General features: G+C 41.0%; 1 protein-coding gene across 2 annotated transcripts; it reads left to right on the top strand.

Annotated features, from left to right (window-relative positions):
- The first annotated feature begins 1,322 nt into the window (after positions 1-1,322).
- On the top strand, positions 1,323-17,543 carry LOC131234737 (bifunctional nitrilase/nitrile hydratase NIT4B-like). 2 transcript variants are annotated; one of them, XM_058231675.1, is made up of 5 exons: positions 1,324-1,710; positions 10,079-10,264; positions 13,448-13,741; positions 15,378-15,659; positions 17,127-17,543. In XM_058231675.1, the coding sequence occupies exons 1-5, from the start codon at positions 1,569-1,571 to the stop codon at positions 17,276-17,278; spliced, it is 1,056 nt and encodes a 351-aa protein (XP_058087658.1). In that variant the 5' UTR covers positions 1,324-1,568; the 3' UTR covers positions 17,279-17,543. The 2 variants fall into 2 exon arrangements, with proteins under 2 accessions (XP_058087659.1, XP_058087658.1); XM_058231676.1 differs by lacking the exon at positions 10,079-10,264 and having other exon boundaries at positions 1,323-1,710.
- The last annotated feature ends 830 nt before the right edge of the window (positions 17,544-18,373 follow it).

Raw genomic sequence — 18,373 nt, 5'->3', positions numbered from 1 at the left:
GTCGTAAATTTCTCATTAAATAAACTCCCCCATTAGCAAGACTTAGGTACCTCGCGCTAGATAACTAGCTACCGAGGTTACTTGACGGGGATGAAATCCACAGTCCCTCACATAGACAACTCAATTTTGGCCCTTGATCTATAAAAAATAATAAATGATCCAATATTCACGTGGGCCACCCAAAAAACAAAACTCAAAGCTCTAAATCCGCATGACATTGCCTCCCTAAGGTTTTTTTTTTTTTTTTCACTCCATGTTAGCCACCCCCACTGGGTATCGATACCAAGACCTCAAGTGTTGAAACGAGGTATCTCCACTCGATCTGCCAATTGAGCTATGGATTTGGGTGTCCTACCTAAGTTTTATAATGCCTTTATTTTTAGGTATTTTAGGTATTCCATCCTGAAGAGGCACATCAGATGAACGGATTGGATGGCATATAAACACGAATTTGGGTCCTACACAAAACTGATGGCGGACGTTCCATCCCTCCTGTTTCCTATTCTGTGGCCTAAATTAATTTCAGACGAACATAAATTTTAGATTCAACGATTGAAATGAAGAACCATACCTGATAAACGGAGTAGATCTTACATAACTATCATAAACGGAGTAGATCTTACATAACTATCTCTATATTTACGAAATCAACCCGAAATGTACCTAGCCACGATTCATTTGCAATTATCCAAAAGGAAGAAGCAAAATCCGTCTACTATAGAGAAATTTACGACTGTGGGCCCCACCTTTTATCCATTGGATATTCTCAGTGGGTGTTACCCTCACCGTGGGGCCCACATGGATGATATTTTGAAATATCCATTCCGTCCATACGTTTTTTCAGTCCATTTTATAACTCTATACCAAAAATTAATGATATCCAAGTCTGACGTGGACCACACACAAGAGACATTGATGATTTTTTCCTCACCATTAAAAATTTCCCAAGCCCATCGTAAGAAGAACTGTAATATTTATTTTCCATCCAACCCGTTGATAAGGTTAATAATAAATGGATGAAGGGAAAATAAAAGGATTAGATTGATTCGAGACTTTTGTGATGTATAAAAATCTTTTAGTGGTCATTCAACACATTTCCCAGTGGTGTGGTTCACCAGAAATTTTTTTCTATTCAATTTTTTGGATAACACCGTTAAATGAGCAGAAAAAACGGATGGTCTGCGTGGATATGAAATAAATTAATGAGTATGGGCCCCACACGGTAAGGGCAACACCCACTAAGCTGTTACTTACCCGGGTAACAGCTAATCCGCTCCCAATAGTCCACCGATCCAAATGCAGTGGATTAAGAAATTCGGGGCGGCTCGACCTTTTGATACACGGATGGTCTTCCTAAGCTATCCTTCGACGCCAAAGAAGCTGGCCGCGACCGTCGCCACCTTCTTAACCGGCGCCATCCTCTTCGCTATCGGTGCACACCTGTCGTACGTTAACGTCGCCCCTCAGCAAGCTCGCACCAAAGCCCGCAACGATTTTGTCAAGGAGCATTTCCGGAAGAAGTACGGTAAGTGAATTCGCCGTTCATCTCTCTCACTTCAAGAAAATCAATGGCCCTGGTTCCTTCTTCGGCTCCGATCGACGGCCCGGTTTTCGCCGAGGTGGATATGGGCTCGGATTCCTCTGCTCTAACGGTTCGAGCCACTGTCGTACAGGCGTCGACCGTTTTCTACGATACCCCGGCCACTCTAGGTATTCATTCCTTCATCACTTGCTTCTTGAGGAGTTGTTCGATTCTTGCATCTGGACCGTTAAGATAGTGGGGTGTGATGTGGATGGGGCATAGTAGTGAAATTTGGATTGATTGGATGGTTCTGATGTCTGATTAATGGGCATTTGCTTGTTGATTTGGATGGGGCCTAGTACAAGCATTGGATTCTTGGATGAATTGGGCCTCTGATTTTTCTTTAAAAGATTGGGGCTTTTGGCTGTTTTCTGTTTTAGTAATATATACTATATGTTCAGGGATTGGACGGTTAGGATCATCCTTTCTGGGTTGTGTTCTGATGTTGGCCTATCTGAAGTGGTGCTGTTGACTTCGACCGTTTAGTTTGAGAGATCTGAGATCTTGATGGTATGTGTATGGATCATCGTAGTCTGCTGGCACATTGTGTTTGACGGACACGGATTTCTTACGAAAGCATTTCGCAGGAAGTTCCTGTGCTGGGATGCTAGGTGGGGCCCACTGTGATGTTTGTGAGAAATCACTCTGTCCATCTGCTTTGCGAGATCATTTTTGGACATGTGACCAAAAATGAGATGGATCCAAAACCCAAGTGGGCCATACAATATGGGAAATTGGGGAAAGAGTTTCCTACTGTTGAAACCTTTCTGGGCTGCACCTTGATGTGTATATGCCATCCAAACTGTTTATAAGGTCATTCCCACTGGGATGACGTGAAAACACGTAAAAATTAGTCTCATTCAAAACTTTTGTGGCCATAAAAATGTTTCAACGATGGTCACTGAATCCCCACTGTTTCCTCTTGTGCGGCCCACTTGATTTTTGGATCCACCTCATTTTCGGTCACATGTTCCTAATATAAGCTCGCAAAAACGGATGGACAGGGTGGATTTCTCACAAACATCATAGTGGGCCCCACCCTTTCATAGGAAATCTGTGTCTATGTTAGACCATGGTGATGGTCCATTGCACCTTTTAAAGTGTGATCCAGACCATCAAAATTGCCATCAAATTGTGTATGGGGATAGTTCGGATTTGCACTAATTTATTGGATTATCTTAATCCTCTGATTTTAGTAATTGAATTTGGACTGGTGACCACTTTACTTTTAGTGATCCATTTAATAGAATTTAATTGGATGGTTAGGATGGTTAGGATCGTTTGATCATTGTTGTTATTGTATTGTGATCCATGGGTCCTTGCAATTTGGATGGCGTGGTCGTGGATCGATGTGCATGTATACCACATGCACTGTGGATGAGATGCCAGACTTAGTTGAATATTGCGTTTGGATGCATGCTAAATAACAACAATTAATTCAATAGTGTGGAAGACCAAATTGCATTTACCTTTTCTATTCTCACCATTCATTCTATCCAAACCCAAATTGTTTGGACAAGGCTACAATGTTGCTGATGTGATCTGACCATTCATTTTGAGGGATTTGGCTCCTTATTTTGATATATATATATATAAATGAATAACATATATTTTATTCTATTATCAGATGTCTTAGATTTGTCTATAACAGGGTCTGTTGATGGCATTAACGGACCACTTGATCCCATCGAGCAGCTGTCGATCCTATCGAGAACATCCCATTTTTTGGCCTTTGCTCGCTAGATAGTTTTTGGGTCCAAATCAATCTGATCGAAGGTGGATGGGAGGTCGATGGCACTTGATATGATTGAAGCTCCCATTGACTGACTTGCGCAATTTTGTGGAATTGCGGGTTTTGTTTCCTATTTCGGTTTTAATCCTTTTTTTAAGGGCTTTTAATCCGTGATTAAGGCATAGAAATGTGCTTAGGGCTTTTGGTGAACAAAGGGGAGTACAAAGTTAGGGTTTTTTTTTTATTTTTTATTTTTTATTTTTTATTTTTTATGGTGTTCAAGTGTATTCTCGGATTGGTAAGCTCTTCTATCTATTGTAAACATTAATTATCATAGTGGATTCGGTGTCACTTTGTGTCGTGGTTTTTTCCATTTAAAACCTTGTATTCTCTGTGTGCTTGGCTGTTTGATCTCTTATTGTTTGATTCTAACTCAGGGTTGCTTCCGTACGTCCCCCTAACAAGTGATATCAGAGCCAACGTTAGGGTTTTGAATTTTTTAAATATGAAAATATGTCTTCTAAGGGATCTAATGTCAAGTATGAAACGGAGAAGTTTATTGGGAGAAATAACTTTGAACTATGGAAGGTTAAGATGAGAGGCCTCTTAGTTCAACGAGGATTGCAACACATTCTCCTTGGCAAGGCAAAGTGTTCTGCATCTATGACTGATGAAGAGTGGGATGAACAATGTGAGAGGGCTACAACCTCGATACAATTGTGTCTAGCGGACAATGTCTTATATGATGTTCTGGATCAAAAGACTGCCACGGGAGTATGAACGAAACTGGATGGTTTGTGCATGAAGAAATCCTGAATGAAACTAGATGGTTTATACATGAAGAAATCCTTAGGTAGTCATTTGTATTTTAAGAAGCAATTCTATAATCTTAAGATGCCATTGGGGTCTGACAGTAATGAACACATGTGCACTTTTAATGAGTTTCTATATAAACTGACGAATGCAGAGGTTAAGATCGAAGAGGAAAATCTAGTCTTAATTCTCTTGAATTCGCTTCTACCATCTTTTGAGAATTGGTAGACACACTGATATAGGGTAGAGATACCATCGATGTGAAGATTGTTATCTCAACTATTCATGAGAAGTAGTTGAGAAAGAAAGTAACGGAGGTACCTCTATGAATGTGTTGCTTGCCAATGGAAGGAATACTGAAAGGGAAAAGGGAAATTCTCGATTGCGATCCAAATCGAAAAGAAAATGCAAGATGATGTGTTGAAATTGTAGGATGACATGGCATATGAAGAAGGACCGCAGGAACCTTAAGGTTCAAAATGGAGAAAAAATAGAGAATGCGTCAAAAGAGGGCAACACAACGCAATCATGCGAGGAGGTGGATGATGGTGATGTCTTGACTACATCCAAATCCGGTTATCTTAGTAACGACTGGATTTTGGATTCGAGGTCTTTATACGAAATGACTTCTCACAGGAATTGGTTCACCACATATAGCGAGTACAACGGTGGACAAGTTTTTATGGGCAATGACATTGTCTGTAAAGTTGTTGGAATCGGTTCAGTGTGTATCAAAATGTTCAATGGGGTGGAGCGTATTGTTATGGATGTTCGACACATTTCGAACCTTAGGAAGAATTTGATATCTTTAGGGGCTTTTGAGACATTTGGTTATTAGTTCACTGGTTATAACAGGGTCTTTAAAGTTTCAGAAGGGGCACTTATTGTGATGAAGGCACAACGGAGCAGTAATCTATATAAGTTGATCGGAAACACTGAAATGGGTGGAGCTACAACGTCTGTAGCAAAATCCACATCGCACGATTGTGGCATGCACGCTTAGGCCACATGAGCGACCGCGGCATGAAGGTACTTTTTGATCGTTGCTTGATTCCTGTTTTTAAAAGTATTGAACTTGGTATATGCAAGCATTGTATATATGGTAAGGCTAACTTTTAAAACTGGAACACATATTTGTAAATGTATGCTCAAGTATGTGCATTCAAATGTATGTTGCCCTTAGCTTGTTGTTTTTGCTAGGGGTCATCGTATTTTGTCTCATTCATCGATGACTACAAGAAAGTGTGGATTTATTTTCTTAAAAATAAATATGATGTTTTCGCCTTGTTTAAAGTGTGGAAGGTGATGATTGAAAGGCAGACAGGTAAGAAACTGATGGTATTAATGATTAATAATGGAGGTGAACTCACTTCAAAGGAATTCAACTAGTTTTGCAAGGATGAGGGGATTGTGAGGCACACTCCTGAGCAGAATGGTGTGGCAGAACAGAATCAGACTCTCTTCTAGAGAGCCTGAAGCATGTTAAGTAATTCTGGATGGGACAATGAGTTATGGACGGAGGTCGTTAACATGACTTGTTACTTGGTAAATCGATCCCTGTTTACGCTGATAGACTGTAGGATTCCAGTAGAAGTGTGGGGTGGTCATGAGGTAGACTACTCACAGTTCCGGGTATTTGATTGTGATGCTTATTCTTATGTACTGTCAGATGAAAGAGATAAGCTAGGCCAAAGGGCCAATAAGTGTATTTTTGTGGGCTATGGTGATGGTGTAAAGGGGTACAGGTTGTATGACCGAGTCACACGGAAGATCATAATTATGCGAGATGTTAGGTTTGATGAAGATTCTTTGTTTCGCAAGGAACCGGAGAAATCAACGGTCATTAATGTCGAGATTGAAAAAGAAGATACACATGTAGAGTTTGAGCCACAGGTAGAGGTACAAGAGCGGGTGGAGCAACCACCTCTTAGAAGAAATCTACCAAGAGATCGCCTATTGTTAATTAGATACAGGGATGACTCGAATATTGCATTCGCCCTTATTACGTATGATGGTGATCCGTCTACATTCTAGGAAGCATTAGATGGTTTTGATCCTAAGAAGTGGATAATGGCCATGCATGATGTGATGGATTTCCTGCATAAGAATAAGACATGGGAGTTGGTGGAGCTACCAATGAGGTGTAAAGTAATTGGTTGTAAATGGATTTATAAGAAGAAACATTATATATACAAAGAGATTGGTCGTGAAAGGGTATGCGCAAAAGGAGGGTGTTAACTTCAGCGAGATTTTCACGCCTATAGTTAAGCAAGTGTCTATTAGATTTGTATTGGTGTTAGTTGCCCGATATAACGTGGAATTGAAACAGTTGAATGTGAAGATTGCTTGCCTTCATGGGGAGTTGGAGGAGCAGATTTACATGAAGCAACCAGAATGGTTCGAAGTAAAATGTGCATAGAATAAAGTTTGCAGGTTAAAGAGGTTGTTACACGACCTAAAATAATCGCATAGGCAGTTGTAGAAAAGGTTTGATATTTTCATGATGGGTCAGTGATTTATCAGAAGTGAATACGATCATTGTGTCTATTACAAGACACTGAATGATGGACAATTCATCGTACTGATTTGTTACATAGATGACATGCTTATTGTCAGCCATAGCATGTCTGAGATTGATCCATTTACGACTCAGCTGTCAGGGACATTTGAAATGAAAGATTCGGGGGCTGCAAAGAAGATTCTCGGCATAGATATCCACAGAGACATACGGAGGAGCAGGTTATGGTTATCATAGGCAGAATACATTGTGAAGGTATTGATAAAGTTTAGTATGGACAAGTCGAAACCGGTTAGCACACTCCATGCTACTCACTTTAGGCTTTTTTCTTAACAATGTTCTACTATAGGAGAAGAAAAATAAGTGATGTCTCGTGTGCCTATTTGAGCGTTGTTAGCAATTTGATGTATGCCATGGTCTCTGCAAAACTTGATATTTCACATGCAGTGGGTGTTGTGAGCAGATACATGACTAACCCCATTAAACAATACTGGGAGGCAGTGAAATGTTTATTTCGGTATATTCGAGGTACATTAGACTGCATATTGACGTTTGAAAAGTCAGAGGACAAGTTGGTAGGCTATGTGAATGTTGATCACGTAGGTAATGTGGATAGCAGGAGATCGACTTTCGTCTACTCATTTGTGCTAGTGGGTGGAGCGATCAGTTGGATGTCGAAGATTCGGTCTGTGGTGGCTCTTTTCACAATCGAAGCAGAGTATATGACAGCGATGAAAGCATTTAAAAACGGCGTTTGGTTGAGAGGGATGATAAATTAGCTTGGGCTTCACCATGAAGCTGTACCAATAAATTGTGAATAATGAAAGCACGATCAATTTGGCGAAGAACTCGGTTTACTATTCTCGTACTAAACATATTGATGTTCGTCATTATTTTATTTGACAGGTGCTTGAGGAAGGCAGAGTGAGTCTTGAGAATATCTACACAAGCATGAATCCAGCAGACGTGCTTATAAAGGTGGTTCCTATAGAGAAGTTCAAGTTATGTGTGACTTCTTTGGGCTTGGCAAAGGCTTGACGAAGGTGGAGTGTGCAAGAGAAGTGACGACAATGGTGGAGCTATGATGGAGGCAATTAGAGATGGAGCTTGGAGCTATAATTTGTGATGAATTGAAGACATGGTGGAGATTGTTATTAGATGTCTTAAATTTTTCTGTAACTGTGTCTATTGATGGCATTGATAAACCACTCAATCCCATCGACAACTCACTCGATCGCATCGAGAAAATCCCATTTTTTAGCCTTTGCTCGCTAGATAGTTTTTTTGGTCTAAATCGATCTGATCGAAGGTAGCTTCAATCCCATCAATGGGAGGTCGATGGCACTCGATATGATTGAAACTCCCATAAATCGATTTGCACAGTTTTGCGGAATTGCAGGTTTTGTTGCCTATTTCGGTTTTAATCCTTTTTTTAAGGGTTTGTAATCTGTGATTAGGGCATAAGAATGTGCTTAGGGCTTTTGGTGAGCAAAGGGGAGTACAAAGGTAGGGGTTTTTGTGGTGTTCAAGGTGTTTTCTCGGATCGGTAAGCTCTTCCATCTCTTGTATACGTTGATTATCATGGTGGATTCGTTGTCGTTTTGTGCCGTGGTTTTTACCCATGAGGATTTTTCCACGTAAAACCTTGTGTTCTGTGTGTGATGCAGACATCAGTGGTGCACCCTTTAGAGTGTACCGGAGGAGGAGGCGTCATTGATATAATACCGGAGTGGAGGAGTTGATGTGGATGGACGCTGGGTCCATCGAACTCACTTTCCGACGCGCTACAAGTGCAGGAGCGGCATGACCGCACCCTGATCAGAGACCCATGGGTTGGATTTCACACCCTACCACACAGATGTTTTAGTTTTAGATATTTTTTTTTTCTTTTTTCTTGTTTCAAGGGCTTTATTGCACTTTCTTTAATTTTTTCATCTTTTTGTTATTTTTCTTGTTTTTAGGGGCTTTAATGCACTTTTACTTTTTCCATGGCTTATATATGCATTATGAGAAAGTCTATTTTAATTATTATTGAGTGAATAGAAATTCGTATCTTTTCTTCTTCTTTTATCAAAATATTAGGGTTTCATGATTGGCCCTTGAGTGTTGAGGATTTCACCCCGATTCCAGGTTTCCTTCTTTCTAGATCTTTGAGTTGTAGGAAAAGGTAAGAATCATCCTCCTTTTCTTTTGACGACAAAGGACTTGTACTTTTTTCATCTCGAACCCTTCATTCTTCACCCATTTCGTTCCTCCATCTCTGGATATCCCCCTTCTAGTTTGAACGGAAAAGACGGATGGTTAGTTAGTAGAATCATATTCAAACTTGATCGTGGATTGACTTATGCTAGATATGAGATATCCTCATATTCTTAGATCCCCCCTTTTTACTGTTTACATGATTTAATGCTAAGGGTCATGATCCTGATGGAATGACCTCATCTTTGTGTTGAGATTTATCTAATCCCTTTGATTGGAAACGGTTGGTTGATTTGTGTATTTATTTGAACATTCTTTAACCTGATTATATATGCATCCAGGATTAGGTCATCACATGTCTCTGCATTAGTATGCTTGGTTGTTTGATTCTAAATCAGGGTTGCTTCCACGCATCCCCCCGACATATTCAAATTAAAGAACCATGGAGTAGTAAAAAAAGAACACATGGAGATGTTGAGCCAATACAAGGATTTCTGAATTTTGAATTACGTTGCTTTCAAGTTGGATTTGAAAGGAATGCAATTGTAACTTCGGAATGCAGAATGTAATTGCTTGTCCCCCATGGAAGCTTTCTTTCATTCTCAATGATTTACGATTGCTTTATCGCTTTAGGGAGATTTGCTTAATCATAGTAATCGGAAATCTAGTGATGTTGCCGATTTCTTGGCTAAGGGGTCTACAAGCTCTCGAAGTGTTTTCAATATCATCATTGCACTTGATATCACATGTAGAGAATGGAAATATTGGGAAATATAGCAGATATTGTGTAAAAATTTTGCAGTCTAAGGGAAATGTTTGGGAAACTTTAGGAAAATTGTGGAACTTTTCGGTAAAACTTCAGGAGACGTTAAGGTGCTGTTTGGGTAGGGGAACCAATGTAATCGGGATTAAGTCTAATCCTGATTTTGTCTGGTCCCATGCCCTCCACTTAGGATTTGCCACAATAAAGCAGTGATTTTCTTCACAAAAATGCAATTAATGAAGTTTTAGGAAAAACTAAAAACACCACTAATTGTGTTTATGTGAATGAACGTGTGGTTTAGTGCTCTGAATCATATGTGGAGCGCATGGAGCCCAACCAAAAAAGAATTAGAGTTGATCCTGATTATGCAGGATCCCCTGCCCAAAAAGACCACAAAAGACATATGAAGGTTAAGATTTTTCAATTGTATAACACCTGTAATTTATGTGTGGTTGATATTCTTGTGAACAGATAAGGCAGAGAGACTGATTGCCGATGCTGCTGCAAGTGGCTCACAGTTGGTTGTGTTTCCAGAAGCATTTATCGGTGGTTATCCCCGTGGTTCAACCTTTGGTTTTGGTATTACAATTGATAGCCGATCAGCCAAGGCAAAAGAGGATTTCCGGAAGTATCATGCTTCAGCTATTGATGTGCCTGGTAAAATTCTCTTTCCGTTTGGAGGAATTATGAGGTTCCTGCTCATCCGCGAACTTACAGTTTGCTAGTGTACAGGATTTTGTCCATTTGGTTCAATGGTTTGACAATCCAAACCATTTACTTGATGTGCACAAATATGGATGATGGATGGCCTGAGAATTTCCCATGTTGGGGGATTCTAACCTTTGGTTGTTGGACTACTTTTTGTCGAATGTGGCCACTGCTGTGTTGAGCAGTGGGCTTAGATCCTTCAGCCCACAGTTTATTTATGGGCCATTGATCAATAGGCTTAGATCTTTCAGCCCAGAAGATTTTCAGTCATCCCCCATCCTCAGCCAGTCGTGTCAGAGCAACAGTTTAGATCACTAAACTGTGCTTCCACATGTACACATTACTACACATAACGAGCTGTACTTTTCCTGATTAACATGATCCTATGTAATTCCTCTTCCATTTTGTTGATGGTCGGTTTTGGTTTTCGAAGACAAATAGACCTGTTGGCTGATAAATGACTGGTTTTCAAGCATTTCATTCCGCTACTCTCTGAAACCATGCTAAGATAAGTTGCAACACAAATAGAAGGTAGATATTCGTGGAAATTAAAACCAGCTAGTTACATACTGACCTGCATTCCTGCCGATCCTCTTAGTGAATATGTAAGTAACATTATTTGTACTTGAAAACCACATGCCTGTATGTATTTTCAATGATTGCTGTATTCCACCATGACTCGTGGGATAGATGGCAAGTGTTATCAACAGCCTATGCCGGAGCTGTTCAAAGCCTGAATTTTGAAATATCTGTGCCTCATCAAAATTTTGGTTTTGCTCAGGCTGTGCGGCGAGTGGCTTCACGGTGTTTGACATGATGGCGTACAAGATCAGACAGTTGGCCACGTCCTTCCAAAAGATTTTCAATTAAAATTAAAACTGTGGATCAAGTCAAGATGAATCAAGTGGAAATTGGGAAAGGGAAAATTTTGGATCTCCATGAGGTCTAGAGATTAGATTATTGCCATTTCTTTGAAATATTACTTCCATGAGGTTGTGCCCTTTGCATGGTTTTAAAACTCGGACAAGTCAGCTTGGACTTGGTGGGACCTAATCCAGTTCGTCACCCCTGATTGAGTGAGTTGGGCTGATTTGGACCTGATTTGGGCGACCAAGTAGGCCCAATTGAACACAAATCAACCATAATTTGATAGATTAGGGTCAGTTAAATAAATGCAACAAAGAAAGATGTAAACAAAAAAAGGAAAAAAAAAAAAAGGTGATGGTTTTCCCCTTCTTTTGATGCTTTCCAAAATGGTCCGCTCTGCTTTGGTTTGTCAAATCTCACTCAATTCTTGTGCTTTGATCTGTAAAATAGGCCTAGATGTAGTTTAAAATTATTTTCTTAGCTTCCTTCATGGTAGCTATGAATAAATAAGAGGAAAAGCAAGAGAAAAATTGAATATAAGTACTTTCATAATGGGCTTTTTATGGCCGAATCGGCCTGTAATAAAGCTGTATCGACCCTGTTACAGTGCCAATACAAACAGATGTCCCCTTTTTGTATTTTTTTATTTTATAACAGACCAATTCCCCTCCGTTCGAGTAATGAGGGTGATCGTTTCCTTCATGTTACGGCCAATATGGCTGTAGCCTTATTGTTTTTTAATACCATATTGGTACTGCATGGGACTGTGTTGGCATGCTCGTGTTGTCAGTTTGAGCCACTGCTATGGTCAGTTCTATTGCCGGAGTAAAACAGGAAGGTTGATGTCCGATTGCCAGCCAATCGTAGAATTTCAGTTGTTTTTTTGAAGGATAACAAATTTATTTTAAAAAAACTGTATTAAAGCGGGAAAGAATTATGTATATAAAGAGAGACAGTTTACACTAGATTTCGGAAGAGTCTTGCAATTTATTCTCATCATAAATTTTTGCCAATCTACCATTTAAAGGCTGATTCCAAATTGTTGGGAGAAAGGTTAAGATAATGGTAATGATGACCAAGATTCCCTTAAACCCTTGTTTGAGGTTCCACTTGTGGATGAAGTGGCAAATTTTTGGGCTTGATTAAACGCTTTTAAGAGTGCCGAGTGTCATGAAACTTTAGTCTCTGAAGCGCATTGTTGTATTCTCTCGGAAAAGTTAGGAGCCTATTGGCATTCATTCGGGTCATCCCCTTCATTTTATGTTGCCATCTTCCATAAACGGGTTACTGATGTAGTGGTAATCTTTGGGGATGTTTGGATTTGGGCAAAGGTGTGTCCCAACTAGTAGTCATGGCCAACCGTGTATGACTATGGTTTGCCAACCCCCTTGTGATGGAAACTAATGAACTTTTGGACAGGTAGTCATGGATATGTGACCATTAGACCATTGATTGGGGTGTCTCTAGTAGACAGGTGGAACTACAGGTCACTGACCCCCTTGTGTATGGGAACCAATGAACTTTTGGACAGGTATTTATGGATATGTGACCATTAAACCATTGATTGGGTGTCTCCGGTGGACAGGTGGAACTACATGTCAATGACACTTTGTAGTTTCAGTGCACATGAGAATCATATTTATCCATGCACATGTGTGACCTTTCTCAATGTGCCACATGTGCTACTGTCCAAGTTTAATCATCCCACATGTGCATATGTGTCACCATCAATCTTCAAGTGTTAAAAAATGTGGCACATGTGTCAAATGTACACATGCACTTGTGTAAGTGTGCCTCCAACCAATCTTTAATTTCCCTACGTGTGCCACAATCTATCTTGTCCATGATACAGGGTGTTTGAAACAAGGGAGGGAACTAGCCAGCAACAGCATATCCATGACCAGCTAACTTTGACAGCATGCCATAGATTGCTACTCATGACACTACTTTGCCCAAATCCAAACAGGCCCTATGCTTGCTCAATCATAACTTTCAATCCAGCAATTCTGATCATGTTTCCCAAAAATCGCCAGATGTTCTACTTTTTCTTTCCTTTCTCAAAAAAAGCAGCATCTTGAACAGGTTTTCATTTTCTTTTGTGTTTATTGAATGGGTTTACTGTTTTGAGCTTCCGGTTTAGTTGGGTAAAGTCCTCATTTAAAAAAAAAAAAAAAAAAAGAGCTTCTGGTTTATTTAATAGGAAGGCAAATGTTGTCCTTTGCATTCTAACCCTTTAATCAATGTTATCACAATGTATGCATTCAGGTCCTGAAGTTGATCGCTTGGCAGCCCTTGCTGGAAAATATAAGGTTTATTTAGTAATGGGCGTGATAGAGAGGGCAGGATATACACTCTATTGTACGGTTCTCTTCTTTGATTCTCAAGGCCAGTACATGGGGAAGCATCGCAAACTCATGCCGACAGCATTGGAACGTATAATATGGGGTTTTGGAGATGGATCGACTATTCCCGTCTTTGAGACTCCAATTGGAAAGATGGGTGCTCTCATTTGCTGGGAGAATAAGATGCCCCTTTTAAGAACAGCATTATATGGGAAAGGTAAACCTTTTGACACTAGGCTTTTGCTGTAGTTTTACTTTTTATTATTATTTGAAAGTGGATCTTGACTTTATTGTTTATATCTTAGTTGCACGATCCTTCTATGCAGGTGTCGCTCCTGTCTCAAATTGTTCTTTTGGGTTCACAAGCCGCTCCCACTTCCTACTTGAAAACATTTTGAAATAGATGCTTCCCCACTCTTGCACCCAAATCTGTTGCTGCTTTGCTTCATGCTTTGTGCAGCTATAGTTCACATCTAAGTCAGTTATCAAGCCCTCAATATCATTTAGTTCCGTACATGTGGAGGTGCGTGAGATCTGGATAATTCATCTGTTGCAACCTACCACTATTGAGCTATACCACTAATCACACCATTTGGATGCTCCTAGCCGCTGATTGGAGTACTTGCTACAAGTTTACTGGTGTTTATAAAAAAATAAGAAGAAGAAAGAATTCTAGGGGACCACATTTTCTAGAAGGCCACTGACATTCAATACGCACAACTCTTCAATTGACAGCTAGGATCATCTGCCCTTTTTGTGATTTCTTGGGGGCTCCTAAACAGATCTATAGAAGGATACATATATGGAGATTAGCCATTCCTTTTCTTTTAGAAAGAGATTTCTATCCAAATGAACAACAATGGCATGGTTATAGACGTCTATCCAACACATATATACTTTAGGGGACATCATGGCGTTACTTGGTCTAAAAGATCGAATGGAAGGATACACAGACAAGTAGATCCCTTATGAGTTTTGTAGCATTCCTTCAATGGGATTCATCATTCGAAGGGAAGTAGGCTACTCAATAATTTTACATTTAATTTATGTTGAAATCGAATAAGTAATTTAGAAAGTAGAAGTTGGAAGGAAGAATGAATCAATAATGAAATATTCGTTGGTCCTTAATGGCAGTTCAAGTAAGGAGTAGATTTCTATGGCGTGTTTTTTTATTTTTAATAAATGGCTATGGGGTTGGGTTTTCTAGAAGAAAATTTGAAAGCGAGAGCCCCTTTCTTTCTTCAATGTAACTACTGTTGAGATGTGGAGCCTATCGGAACCTATCTCAGTTTTAGCTATGGCTGCACATGTAACAAAACAGATCTTATGGATGCCATACGAATCCTTGAGCCAATGGCCTTACAGTTTATCCTACTTCAAATGTGGCATGTCTCCTTCCAGGAATTATTGCCATTTTACTTTTGGTGCACTTGCATGTGTGTAGACACACACGCACAACCATATGAATCCTTGAGCCAATGGCCTTACAGTTCATCCTATTTCAAATGTTAATGTGATTTTGGCATGGGCGGGAGGAAGAAAGCCCCTTAAGCTTTTTAGATGAAACAAGCTGAGTCCTTATTTCTGACTGCAGTGACAGAAAGTGGAGGCTGTCCAACAGAGTATATGTTTTCAGTCTAGGACTGCCAATTGATTTGGCTTGGACCCCACTTAATGGAAAAACAGGCCTGGCCCAATCAGTTCTAAATCACCGCCATGCTCCAGGCCTTGCCCATTCTCTCCTTCAACTGCTGGTGGATTGAAAATGCTTCCACTAAAAATGTTTGTGTACATCCAAGCAACCCTTAACTATTAGCCCCTGCATCTCTCATGAAACTGCCGTGTTTTCGTAGGCATTGAGATCTATTGCGCTCCAACAGCTGATTCCCGGGACATATGGCAAGCGTCAATGACCCACATTGCCCTCGAGGGTGGATGCTTTGTTCTGTCAGCGAACCAGTTCTGCCTAAGGAAAGACTATCCGCCTCCACCAGAATATGTATTTGGCGGTACAGATGATGAACTCTCGCCGGACTCAGTTGTATGCTCGGGAGGCAGTGTGATTATTTCGCCGTCAGGAGCTGTTTTGGCAGGACCCAATTATGAAAGAGAGGCCCTCATCTCTGCTGATCTCGGTATGACTACCTCCTTCGCGATCAATTCTGCTCAAATTATTCTTATTTGGTAAATACCAAAAACTAATGTGCATGAGTGGGTATGCCCATGTTTCATTCAGAAATGAGGGAACTAGATCCATGGTTACAAAGGCTTGGATGAGTACCGTGTGATTCGTCCGAGTCAACTCAGACTCGATTGGGCCCCAATAAGGTTCAACACCAGGAGTCACCCTCAACTCGGCTGAGTCAGACCAATTCACTCAAACCCAGGCAAGTCCCAGCTTGATTCAGGACTGGATGAGTCAGTCCGAGTCCCCCTGTGTCTTTTAACTATGAGTACATTTGACGCAGTCTGATCTGATGGGCATGTGACCCAGTTGTTCTACATAAGTAACCACCCATGTACCAATGTGGCATGCATCTGAGGGTTCCAAGCTGTCCATCATTTCGTACTCTGGCTCAAGAAAGAGGCTGGTCAGCTTATCGGGCAGGCTAGTGTAAGAAAAAGAAGAAGAAAAAGAAATGGATGGCTAAGAAGAATTGAGCAGTGATCCGCATTCAGTGTACAAGTGTGGCCCACCTGATTCTTTTTGGTGCCTGCCTGATGGATAGCTTGATCTGGCACGGGTTTTCCTAGAATGAGCAAACCTTATAGACACTATGCTGAGAGATACCCATGCATGCACCTGAGCACATGCTACGGCATGCGGATGTGAGGTTGTATGGATTTCCACGAAACATGAGGAAATATTTTCCCAATCTGCACAATTCATATATGTGGGTGATGCTGATGTGCCGATCATCCATGATCGTATGATGATAATACCCATGGTGGGATGGGGGGTGTACCCATATATATTCCATACTGGAAGATCTGGAACATAGTCTTTCGGACCATCTCTATAATTTTTTCTCAACTGTTGATTTCTTGGACACTGGTTGAAGGTTATACAATTTTGGGCAACCCCATCAATGGGTGGGCCCCCATTGGATCAACTTTTGGATCACCAAATCATGGGCCCCACCACTACAGAATTGAGCGTAGAAATACACTATTGACAGCTCAATGCTTAGGAGCCAATGATTCCAATTAGGGCTGCAACTTTTGCCTGATTGACCCAACCGGAGTTTGGCTCAGGTTGTCAAGATCCTCGGGTCAGGTTCAGGTTGGAAAATGCCACCTGATTTGCAATCAGGTTGGGTTCAGGTTGAGTAAATTCAGGCTGGGTTAGGTCGCGTTGGGAACAATCACATGTATCTGGGTTGGGTTGGGTTGAGTTGAGTATAGAGGAATTTTGGTTGGAGCTGGGTTGGACACCTCAGGTTGGGTTGGTTTGTGGGTCAGGTCACCTTTAGGTTGGGTCGGTCTCAAGTTGACCCTAAACCCCACCCAAGCCCAAGTTGCACCCCTACTCAAAATACAAGCCTGCTCCCTTTTCTTGTTCTGATCCTAAACATTGCATTGATATTCCAAATAATGTGCAGATCTTTGTGAGATTGCACGGGCGAAGTTTGATTTTGATGTGGTTGGACACTACTCAAGGCCGGACATTCTGAGCCTGACAGTTAAGGACCATCCCCTGAATACGGTCACGTTCACATCCGGAGCTAAAGTTGAAGGCTCTCAAAAACTGTAACAGCCTCTCTCAACAGGTTCGCAGTTTGGATCTTCCTTTCCGTTACTTTTTATGTATGACTGCCTAACTATGCGTATGTATGTTTGGATGGATTGAAAATCAGTTCCTGTGTACTATATTAGTCACCACTGAAATGGGTCATATCGCCCTGCATCGGGCCATTTTGGGCTGATGTGGGGGCTGGTACGGCTGTATCTTTTATGGACTGAACCGGTTCAGATTAGGTGGTACCTACCAGATTCGGACAATACTTGGGTGATTTGATATAGTCTCTCAGATTGGAAATTTACATAGGTTGGGCTCCAGTTTGGGAACCATGAGATGCATGTATAACATCCAAACCGTTGATCAGATGAGTTTGTCCATGTTACTCTCAGAGCCCATGAATCAGGCCGATCCATGAATCGTAGGGGCTAGAGCACGGGGATGAGTTGCGAAGAACGCTCCCACGCAATTTACATGGAGGGCCCATCATGTTGTTGGTATGGAATCTAGGCCGTTCCGACCCTTCATCCAGCCTGGATGAATGGTAAGACCAAAACTCAGGCTGTCTTCCACATACAGGTGGGCTGCTATTCTAATCAAGTGTGGGCGTCTTCTCTCACATTGACCCCTGCAGTTTTGCCCACCGGAGTGTTGTATTAAGGTGATTTGTGGCACTTGGGGGTAATATGTATGAGATCTAAATTGACGGTTTTGAAACGGAGAAAGATCGGCTAATGGATCTCTAACGGAGGAGCATTCATTGCAAGGAAACAGCCTCTTGGTATTCAACCAATGGTGTTTTGTCACCACTTCAGTAGCCTTTTGGCTACTGAAGCGTTCAATATCCAATCTGCTCTCCCATTGAAGGGTCCATCTTACATATATGGTTTGATGGCTACCAGCCTAACCGGACCATTTTGGACGGGTTTAACTGACGGCAGATGACTCAGTATGGCCTGAAGAATAGTAATATGGTAGAGTCATCTCACCAGTGCCTATTGCAGGATGATGCTCAATTAGGACCGGCCATCTAGTGGGCTCATTCATGGATGGGACATGATGATGAAAATAATACCTTCCACATGAATCCTATCCCCAATTTTCATCAGT

Source organism: Magnolia sinica, chromosome 19, assembly GCF_029962835.1.
Source record: "Magnolia sinica isolate HGM2019 chromosome 19, MsV1, whole genome shotgun sequence".
In the NCBI taxonomy this organism is placed as follows: Eukaryota; Viridiplantae; Streptophyta; class Magnoliopsida; order Magnoliales; family Magnoliaceae; genus Magnolia; species Magnolia sinica.
The sequence above is the reverse complement of the archived record's forward strand: the minus strand, read 5'-3'. Positions and strand labels throughout refer to the sequence as shown.